The sequence below is a fragment of the Chelonoidis abingdonii genome, chromosome 2 (assembly GCF_003597395.2).
Source record: "Chelonoidis abingdonii isolate Lonesome George chromosome 2, CheloAbing_2.0, whole genome shotgun sequence".
NCBI classification, from domain to species: domain Eukaryota; kingdom Metazoa; phylum Chordata; order Testudines; family Testudinidae; genus Chelonoidis; species Chelonoidis abingdonii.
Window position 1 is genome coordinate 165,409,956 of NC_133770.1, and position 10,525 is coordinate 165,420,480.

At 53.1% G+C, this 10,525-nt stretch overlaps 2 protein-coding genes across 2 annotated transcripts in view; both read right to left on the reverse strand.

Annotated features, from left to right (window-relative positions):
• Nucleotides 1-444: 444 nt before the first annotated feature.
• GOT1L1 (glutamic-oxaloacetic transaminase 1 like 1) lies at nucleotides 445-8,417 on the reverse strand. Its single transcript, XM_032786905.1, has 9 exons — nucleotides 8,306-8,417; nucleotides 6,242-6,423; nucleotides 4,046-4,160; nucleotides 3,829-3,941; nucleotides 3,591-3,683; nucleotides 3,334-3,484; nucleotides 2,503-2,668; nucleotides 1,525-1,667; nucleotides 445-620 (listed from the first exon to the last, which is right to left on the reverse strand). Exons 1-9 carry the CDS (start codon nucleotides 8,415-8,417, stop codon nucleotides 445-447), a joined length of 1,251 nt encoding a protein of 416 aa, XP_032642796.1.
• Nucleotides 8,418-9,615: 1,198 nt separating this feature from the next.
• LOC142046428 (nucleoplasmin-like) overlaps nucleotides 9,616-10,525 on the reverse strand; it is a 6,968-nt gene continuing 6,058 nt past the window's right edge. The window contains exon 6 of the mRNA XM_075063395.1: nucleotides 9,616-9,714. Within this exon, the coding sequence (XP_074919496.1) occupies nucleotides 9,616-9,714 (99 nt within the window). The remainder of the gene's footprint in view (nucleotides 9,715-10,525) is intronic.

A 10,525-nucleotide genomic window follows, 5' to 3' on the forward strand; every position in this document is an offset into this window, starting at 1 on the left:
GGGATTAGCATGGGGGGCTGCAGCGAACAAAGGGACAGAATAATTCAGGTGCAGGTGGGCAGAGCTGCCCAGGGAGCCCGAGCACAGGAGGAGGGATGGTGTAACAAACCAGCCCCTCATTACACCCAACCACTGACCCAGGGCACAGGACCCGGACTCTTTTCTCAGGCCTGGGACTGAGCTGCTGGATGACTCTGGGTAAGTGACTTCCTGTCTCAGTGCCTCTGGCCCCGCTGTTAATGCCTGGGAAGTTCTCTGAGAGGCGGGGACAACAGGGCTGGAACAAGGCAAAGAGTCAATATCCTCACTCTTGTCTTTATTCAGTCAGCATAGCTCCCCTGGGAGCAGAGCCACGGCAGGCAGGCACTGTGCTCCCAGGGCTGTCTGCGCACCAAGCGCTTTCAGTACTGAAAACCACACATGGCTGTGCGAGGCACGACGCTCTCACTCCATCTCTGCCCAGCTCAGGCCTTGTGCCCTGCCCTCCGTGCTGCTTACGGCCTCGTTGATGCTCTGGGCCACGTAGTCCAGGTTGTGTGAGTTGATGCTGCAGACACTGACCTGGCCACTCCCGAGAAGGTAGATGTGTTTGTGCTTCTCTAGGAAAGCCACCTGGGATGCTAGCAGAAGACACAAGCCTCATCAGTCACCTACAATCCCGAGCCCCAGAGCAGGGGTGGGGCCGAGTGATCTAAGAACAGGACAGGAGATAGGAGTCAAGGGTTCTAGGCAAGTCCTGGTGCCTCAGTTTCCCTGTCTGTTAAATGGGACTAGAAATACTGCCCTCACTCCCAGGGGCATGGAGAGTGGATGTGGGCAGGACCACTGCAGATGTGAGGCATTAGCTGCAGTGGATAGCCATGACTTCTGTAGTGCCCCATTTCGCCTTCCACAAGACATTGCTTTTCACGCCGTTGGACCAATATATGGTCTTCTTCACCTTGGCTACCAGAACAGTCTTTGTATACTTGGGAGGGCAATCTCTAAATCAACGTCAGTTTTCACACTTCCGGTTACCCTCCCCTGATTTAGCCCACCTGCCGAGGCAGCTTACCGGGGTGTGGCTGCTGTCGCATACTTACAGTCACTTGGAGCCACAGGTGAGAACTGGGTCACCAGTGAGGACCAGAGAGCAAAAGAACCATGTGATGAAGTGGGCTGTAGCCCACAAAAGCTTATGCTCAAATAAGTGTGCTAGTCTCTAAGGTGCCATAAGTACTCCTGTTCTTTTTGCGGATACAAACTAACGCGGCTGCTACTCTGAAACCACTCAAGGAGTGCAGCAGTTCAAATCACTCAAAGGTATTACCTCTCCCATACACCCCAATCAAAAGGTGACAGAAGGGCAAAAGCTGGACTGACTCGTGGCCCTCCAGGAGCAAGGACAAGCTGCTGCCCAGCTTCTGAGGATGAAATGCCTTTCTCAGTGCCCTGGCTCACTGCCACACCAGCAAGGTTTACGTTGTTGCCCAGGACTCTGACTTTCCAGGTGCAGCATGGAGGAGGGGCAGGACGGGTACTTACAGAGCAACCCGGTGAAGCTGCGGGTCCCTGACTGGGCCGTGAGGTGGTCCCAGAAGCCAGGTGTACCCAGGATCCGCAGCTTCTCCTTCAGCTTCTCCCGGATCAGCATGATCTTCTCTGCCAGCATCCGGAGACTCTGTTTCCTGCAGAGAGCAGTGGGAGGATTATGGGGATCTCACTTCCCCTTCCAAGGGGCTAATGGCTTCACTGGGCTAGAGGGGCCCTTCCTGAGCTCCCCAACCCCAGCTCACATGACCTGTCTGGGTCCAGTGAGGCAGGTCCTGACTGCTCTGGGTAGACAGCAATGATCACCTGGCCCTTTTAGTCACAGAAGGGGTTTGTCACAGGGTTCAGGTACCCAGACTGATTACCAGCAGCCCAATGGGCTTAAGGAAGGTATCTGAGCCTTATAAAGGGGGAGACAGCTGCAAAGGAGGGTGCATCTGCCTGCAGACCCTGTAGGAAGTAAGAAGTCCCCAGAAGGGCCCTGTGGCAGCAGGGAAAAAGTGCCAGGAGGGAAGCCCGGGCTTGAAGCACGAGATGGCGGAAGGAAGGCTCCAGGCTCCAGGAGGAGGGGATGGCCAGCTGGGCACTGCATTCTATTTTGAAAGGCTTTGTATAGGATGTAATAAACTGGACCCCAGTAGGGGGCATGCCTTGAATATCTGAACTGTTTGGGCTTTTTAAGGGAGCCTGAGTGAAGGGGAAACTGAAGCAGATTTTATCTGCACCATACTTGACCAGAGGGGGCACTGCAGGTCAGGCATGCCCTTTGAGGGTTTTTCCCCCAGCGTCTCCTCCCCCGCACCCCAAAGCTGGCTGCAATTTGAAAAGCACTGTGGGCTGCTCTAGAATGAAAGGGGCCCTGGGCACGCCTAAGGCTGTAACCCTCGTGTCCTGCCAGAAAGTGTTAACCATGTGTGGATTATCTGGCCTGGTGCACACAGTGCCGCAGCAGTCGCTCACTCTCCCCCTTACCACTTGTTCAACAGGGCCGGGTTGTTCAGCACCGTGGTGATGACCCGGGCTCCCAAACTGGCAGGAGTGGCCCACATTCCCATCACTTGCTTCTGCAGCTGGGAGCGGATTCTCACCAGCGTCTCATTGTCCCTCGCCACCACAATCAGGTTCCCCACGCGCTCATCTGCCCAGGAGACAAGAGCAGTATGGCAGGACGGAAGGACACCCCCCTACATGCAAAGGGCCCCTCTCTATCCCCTAAGCCAGCTCTACCCCAGCTTTGCCCTTCCCACCTCCACCACCCTTGCTGTGGGGAGGGAGTCAGTTCATTCAGTTTTGTTCCCTGTAGTCTCCAGGTGTCCTTTCCACTTCCTGCAGCAAACACCTAGTGCCTGCTCGGGGTCCAGCATTGCCTTAGGGCAGGTACCCACCTACCGGGGCTAGGTGTATTCCAGCTACGGTGAGCACACTGCCGCCTGGGCTGCACAGGCCCACCCTGACCCATTCGGGGGTGCACTGGCTTGTGCAGCCGGCCAGGGTATGTTCCCATCCACTGCCATCCACCCTCCCAGCTATGTTGTAGCTGTGCCCTTCGAACCGGATGAGGCTAGCCCTTGCTGGAATCATCCTGATGGACAGGAGATGCGAGCCCGCCGGGACAATCCTGTGTTCCTGAACCCTGGCCTCAGAGAGCTCTTAGCAGGTGGCAGAGGCCACACAAGGAGAGTGGCGGGGAGAAGCCACCCAAATTAAACACCCTGCTTCAGAAAGTCAAGGTTTCCCCTCTGCCTCCCCTCCCAGCTCTCCCTTGGACCCTCTATACATGAGGCTGTGAGCCCAGGGACTCACCATATAAGCCGAAGGTTTTCGAGAAGGACTGGGCACAGAAGAGCTCAAACCCTTGGGCCACAAAGTGTCGCAGAGCCCAGGCGTCTCTGTCCAGGTCTCCGGAGGCCAGCCCCTGAGCCGGGATGTCAAAGAAGGGGAAGAGGCGCTTCCTCTGGGGACACAGCAGGGAACAGAGCACACAGTGAGACTCTGTCCAGCGTGGCAGGCAGGGCCAGTGGCAACAGGAGCTGGAGAAAAGCCTCTGCTCTCAGACTTACCCCCATGACCCTGGCAACTTCTTCCCACTGCTTGGGAGTCAGGCCGGTTTCCTCAGGAGCATGCAGCACAACTATGGAGCAGTCCGGGGCACTCTGAAAGCAGGAGAGAACCTGAGCTACCAGCACGGGCTGCCCGCTGTTAGCAGTCTGGCTGGGCAGCCATCGAGCAGCTGCAAGACATGAATAGACTTGGGTTTAAGACAAGGGGCACCTGGCAAAGCTCCAGCCAGCTCCATACCTCCAGCACCTCCAGGAATCCTTCTATGGCTACAGCCAGCCTCACAGTGTCCCAGTAATGGTAGGGCTGGATCTCTGTAAAGCCGACATCTTGGAATATACACCGGAGGCTGTCTGCGGGGACATAAACCGTGCAGGTGAGCAGGGGGGTAGTGGACAGAAATTGGGTACTAGCCCTGGAAATAGTTGATGAGATCTCTCATGGTAGAAGCTGTTACCCAGAACACAGCGGTGACCCTGTGATTTCTTCATAGTGTCGTTCTCATGTGAAGAGCTAACGCCCCCAAGGGCTCCATTCAAACTGCTGGTGAGCAAGGTGGAGAAAAGCAATAGCTGTGGAAAAAGCAGAGGGATCCCAGCCAAATTCCTAATGCTGAGCAGGATTCCTGTACACACCAAAATATCACCCGCTCCCAGGCTTAAAACAGCTGCGAGAGCAGTGCCCCTTGGGGATTGTCCAAGCTACACCTCGCGTCTCAGGGGTTACAAACCACGTCTAACACACCAGCAGGCTCAGTAGAGAGGCATGAGGTTGCCCACACTGTACCTTGTCATTAGACACATTGAGATTTCTGTTGCATTTCAGAGCTGCTGTTGCAGTTAAACGCCCTGTGGTTTTCCTTTGTCATACGACCACCCTGTGCTCACCCTGTTACTGAACTGGCCTTTCCCATGCAAGGTGCTGCCGCCTCCCCGTATCACATATAGAGCAATACGGAAACCAGTGCTCAAGAACACGTCACTTACCCCACTGCGGGAAGGCAATATAAACCGCTATGGGACTCGGACTACTTGTGTTGTACCAGTGCCGTAGGAATTCGGCTCCAATTCGAACAGCTCCCGTCCCTCCTACTGTGTGAACGCCACCTGCCTGACTTACATGGAGACAAGAGAGCATCATCTTTAACATCACTTGCCAGACCAACGTCTCAGGGCTGCTGCAACTCTAGTAAACTAGAACATGGTCCCCGCAGAACAAGGCATTGCTGGAAATACCTGCAAGAGACAAGCTATGACAGCATCTGAGTGGCTGCAGTGCTGCAAAGGGCTTGGAAGAATATCCCTTTGTACATGGGCCCCCGCATTCAAACTAGCCTACTCTGGACACTACCTCCACCTCACACAGTACACCGAACCCTGTTTCTGCAATTCATCAGGGACAATGTACATACTCCACCAGGAAGCCAAACTAGATAGAAAAGCCCTACCCTGGCTGGCAGCTTCTGTCCTTAGAGCATCTCTCACCCCAAGGCCCCTTCAGAAAGGAGGCAGACACCAGAAAGGGGGGGAAATAGTTTCACAAAATTTTCCATGATTTTCAATGTTATTTTTTCTCTCCATTGGAGTGAGATTTTCCAATGAGAACTGATTTTGTAGGAATCCGTGTGGTTTTCGAATTGTGTCAATGGGCCTAGAGTCTAGAAGAGGTGTTTTTAAAACTGTAGATAACTCAGAATAATCTTTTTTACACACCACTGAAACACAGAGACCTTTTCCTTAGCAAGGTCAGTCTGGCAGTGCCTGAAAGCCCCATTGTGCTAGGTGCAAGAGAGAGACCTGCCTCTGCAGACCTTACAGTCTACACAGATACAGCAGGATTACAGGCCCATTTTACAGACGGGGAACTAACGCACAGAATGATGCAATAACTTTTCTCAGGTAGTCTGGGTCAGAGCTGGGAATCAAACCCAGATTGCTGGAGGGCTAGGCCAGCATCACCACCAGAAGGCCAGCCTTCAAGGATGATAGCTACATAGACCACAGTTAGAAAGTGGACATTCTGTCCAATTGCACACTGGCACTCCCCACTCCCCAGGTCTTACAAAAAATGCCCTGGGGTCTTTAAAGTCCATGGAAAGCCACCTGGAGATGACAGCTCAGTGGCTATTTTCCTGGAGGCAACTTGACTATTGGCTAGACAGAGGGCTTAGGAATCAGGAAACCAACAGTTGTATTAAAGGGTCGCATCTGGGTTACTGGGGCTGGTGTCTAAGGCACAGGTATGCAGCTAGTAGTGGGAACAGGCAATGCTCACCAGCAGATTTGTTGCCATGCTCTATGGTAGCCCCAGCCAGATCTGCGATTGCACAGTATAACTGCACCCAGTCTAGGGAGCTGTAGGGCTGTAACTGTATTGGTTACTCGCTGAGAATTAGAGTGGTACAAAAGCTGTGCGTGGACTGGCCCTAAGAGAGACGAGACAGGGATAGATGGGGCAGGCTGGTTCCTAAAGGCTTGAAGTAGCCATAAGTTACCATGAGAAGCACCGAGCAGGGGCTCAGGAGGTATAATAGGGCCCTATGGGATTTGCCTGCCTGTTGAGGCTAGGGAAGAGCTGTGTGGTTTCTCTTGGGGGTGGGGTCTTTCCAAACTCAAAGATTTCAGCATCCAGCAGCAGCTTACAGAGTCCATACCCTGTTCTCAATCACAGCACGGCTCTCCCTGCCAAGCGCCAGCTCGGTAGCTGCCCTGGTGAACTCAGGGAACCCCAGCACTGGGAGGTACTCGTGGTCCAGGGTTGGGTCACTGGCGATCTGCAGCAGGGTCTGTCTCACGGTTGGGCAGACCCACGCTTTGCCCATTTCAGTCTGGCAGTCTGCAAGAAGAAAGAGTGGGCCAAGCTGTTCAGGGGTGACATGTGCATCACCATCCCTTCTAATGGCCAGGCCCTGGGAGGAGAACAGCCTCCTGCTGTTACTGCCAGTTACTGAGGATGGTGTGGCATAAAAAGCCCTGGTTCAAACTGCTGGTGACCTACCTAGGGATACAAGGGCCCATATCATCTGTGCTACTCCCCAGCTCCCTGATCTCAGCACCCATGGTGTCACCTTTGTCCCAGACACACACTATTTGCTAGGTTTTATTAGGAAATCCTTTCCTTTAAGTCAAATTCTATGTGACACGACTGCTGCTGGGAGGTGCACGTCTGCAGCGCTGGAAACTCATGGCCTTTGCGTAGCCCCCGAGAAGGTACCAAGACAGCAGCAGTTCCAGCTTCTCTTTTTCCCCAGAGATGTACTAGGGAACCTCAACCCCCAACCTGCAGGTACCATGCTTTGTGTGCCCAGGCACCCATGGCTAATGCCTGATTGCACTAATAGCCAACCGGCAGTGGCTACAGAGACAGCAGGACAAGGTACCCAAGGCCGGCTTTAGGAAGTGTGGGGCCTAGTTAGAACAGTTTCACCGGATCCCCAGAAAGGATGACCAAAAAAAAAAAAACCCACTTAAAAAAACACATGGGGCTTGTACTCACTGAGTGGTGCTCCGAGTCTTCGGTGCCACTTCGGCAGTAGGTCCTTCACTCACTCCGGGTCTTCGGCAGCACTGAAGGATCCACCTCCAAAGTGCTGCCAAAGACCCGCCAAAGACCCGGAGCAAGTGAAGGACCTGCCGCCGAAGTGCTGCCCAAGACCCGAAGCGTCGCCGGGTGAGTAAAAATTAAAAAGGGATTTTAGCCAGGGAAGGGATTTTCACTGGGTGTGGGGCCCTCTTAGGCACGCGACCTGATTCGAAGGAATTGGTGAAATAGGCATAAAGCTGGCCCTGAAGGTACCCACAGCAGAAGACATGACCAGCAGCAGATGCCTGGTGGCTCTTCACATGCAGGACTCCACAGCTCTACAAGCAATCTTATTTCATTGCATTTTTAAGGGGGCTTTTTCTTTAACAGAAGAAAACCAGCTGTGACCACTCTACCTGCCAGAGACATTTGCAATCCTTACAGCCTGGTGGTAGTCAGACAAGGGGCTGTACAAGTTGTCACCTTCCTACACTGCCTCTCTACCCCATCTGTACCTTTGCTTCATCACTGCTGCCTTCACTCTGTACTGCTGTGCTGAGCGTGAGATGGGATCTATTTCACTTCATGACTCCTCTTTACTGTCATTCTGTCTGGTGATGGTGAGAAGGGCGACACCCCCTCGGGAAGTTGTTAACATACCATGCACGAAATCCTGAACCCCCTTAAAGTCAACAGCAAAACTCCCACTGATTTCAACAGGGCCAGGTTTTCATCCCTTTTGTCTGGTAAAGTGAGCAAACATGATCCAGCCCCAGCAAAGAGAAAACAAACCCAGACTCCCATGACAGGATTTATTTCCAGCTCTAAGGGGCTGGAGCTCTTACTCAAGGTCTGTCTACCCTGCGAACTGGGGGTATAATTCCTAGCTCTCAAGCTAATGCGTTAAAAAAAGAATGTGGCCACAGCAGCATGAGGGGCTAGTTGGTCCAAGCATAAGATGAGGGGCAGCTCACCCCTGCTGCTGGTCACACTGCTGTGCACAGCAGCTTGATCATAGCTAGCATGGTTATGCCTTCTTGATCTGGAATTTACAATGCCCTTGAAAGAGGCCTGGAACATTGAATGTTGACCAAAGACCCATGTTTTAGGCTCCCCTGCAGTCAGACGACATCCTGTCCCTGGTGCGGGAAAAAGTGCAGCCCAGAGTGCATGGCATCCAACCAGCAGGACCTACCCCTGTGGTCAAGGTACACTTTGTCAGGGGATGGATCCTCCTGGTAGGCATCCAGGAGCCAGTTCACTTCCCTGGTGAGTGGAACGTCAAGGAAGAGAGAGAGAGCGGCCATGGCCCAGCATAGGCAGGAGGACTCTGCAGGGTTCACTCTGATCCTTCGCTTGCACCCAAAGGCCTCTCAGCTGCCCCCAGGAGATCCCCAGGCTCTGACAGGGAGCGGAATGTTAGCACAGGCATTGCCCAGGAAACAGCTGCCCGGTAAGCATTCCGGGTGCGATCCTGCTGCCGAAGTCCCAGTGTTAGGTACCTCTGTGATCGACCGATCTGCTCGGCTGCTGCCTCAACTCACGCAGCACCTACGTTTTTCCCTTTGGGCATGTGTGCCGCTGCAGCCTGCTAGGTGCCAGACTTCTGCCTCCCACTCCAGCCCCAAAGCTAGTCACAAACCAGGAAAATGGGTGTTCGTCTGCCTGCGTGGCATGCAGGAGCCCAATCCAGCAGGCAAGCTCAGAGGCCACCTACCAGATCGGGGCCCGCAGACAAGTTCAGACGAAACAGCCAGGGGAGGGAGGAGGCACAGCTTCCTATAACTGTTAGCCTGGTGGATAGGGGACTCACCCATACTATGGGAGACCCCCACTTCAAGTCCCCCCTTCTCCTGTGGGGGAGAAGGGATTTGAATGGGCTCTGTCACCTTTCAAGTGAGCGTCCCATCCACTGGCCTCTGGACTACTCTAAATAGGGAAGCAGATATTAAAGAAAGCACAAGTTCGAAGGAGAGGCATTAGGCAGCTGAAGTATTGACGGTGCATTTAAGTCACAGTGGCTATGGTATCACTGGAAATTGGGCCTGGTCATGAAGAAAGGCATGTAAAGCAGGAGTGCTGCTGAGTGCCCCTGGATCAGAAGGGAGAGGGGGTGATGACAGAGCATCAGGGTCTCCTTTCAACGTATGACCGGGGGAAGCAAGAAACTTTCTTCCCTGCTGAACCCAGCTCCTCTCATGCCCCTAGCGGAGATGCAGTATGAAGTTCTTGCAGTTTAAGGAGGATTCTACCCCATCCCAGCCGCACCTAGCGCCTTGCAGATCCCATCCTCCTCACTGGGTCTTTGAAGGGTGCAGTCTGCTTGCTGCTGGCTAAGGGAAGGTCCAGGCAATTTAAGGTTGCTAGGTGGTAGCACAGTGGGACACGTTCCAAAACAGAGCCATTTCAGGAACAAAGGAAGTTTAATAAGGGAAAGAAGAGGCCACCGGAGGTGAGGAGATGCAGCAGTTTTACCACAGCAGAGTTAAACTATGCCAGGGTGGTTCAGCCTGGCTTAGAGTCTGAAGTTTCCAAGGGCAGAGTCCTGCTGGTACACTCCACACACACTGCAGCAGGGGGCTGGACTGCTTCAGCAGACCTGTCCTGGGAGGAAAGCAGAGCATTAAGGCAGAACTTGCTCTTCAGCAAGGCCATGACAAGTAAGCCAGCTCAGAAGCAAGGCAGGCAAAGGATACTGATGCCTCCAGTCCTCCAGCCACACGTCCCCCAAAATGGAAGAGCTAGAAGACGACCGTTGGGTTGGGTGCCTGCCCAGACCAATGCAGGAATGTCTCCCACCATGCTGGGCTCTTTGCCCTACCTTAACCATTTAACACCTTGTTATGGTATAATTCCCCCAATCTGAACCTTAGAGTCCAAAAGATAGGGTACCAGCATGAATTCCCCTAAGCTTAATTACCAGCTTAGATCTTGTAGCGTTGCCGCCAATCAGGACTTGGAGTGCCTGATACACTCTGATCCCCGCAAAACCTTCCCTGGGGATCCCCAAGACCCAGATCCCCTGGATCTTAACACAAGGAAAGTAAACCCTTTCCCTCACCAGTGCCTCTTCTAGGCTTTCCCTCCCTGGGTTACCCTGGAAGATCACTGTGATTCAAACTTCTTGAATCTTAAAACAGGGAGGAATGTCCCTTCCTCCCTCCCCTTTCCCTCTCTCCCTTCTCCCCACCAATTCCCTGGTGAGTACAGACTTAGTTTCTTTGATCCTTAACGAGGGGGAAAAATCAATCAGGTCTTTTAAAGAGAAAAACTTTTAATAAAAGAAAAGTATAAAGATAATTACTGTAAATTTAAGATGGAATATTACAGGGTCTTTTAGCTTATAGAAACTAGAGAGAAGCCTCCTCCAGCAGAAATACAATTTAAAATACTTCCAGCCAAATACACATTAAAA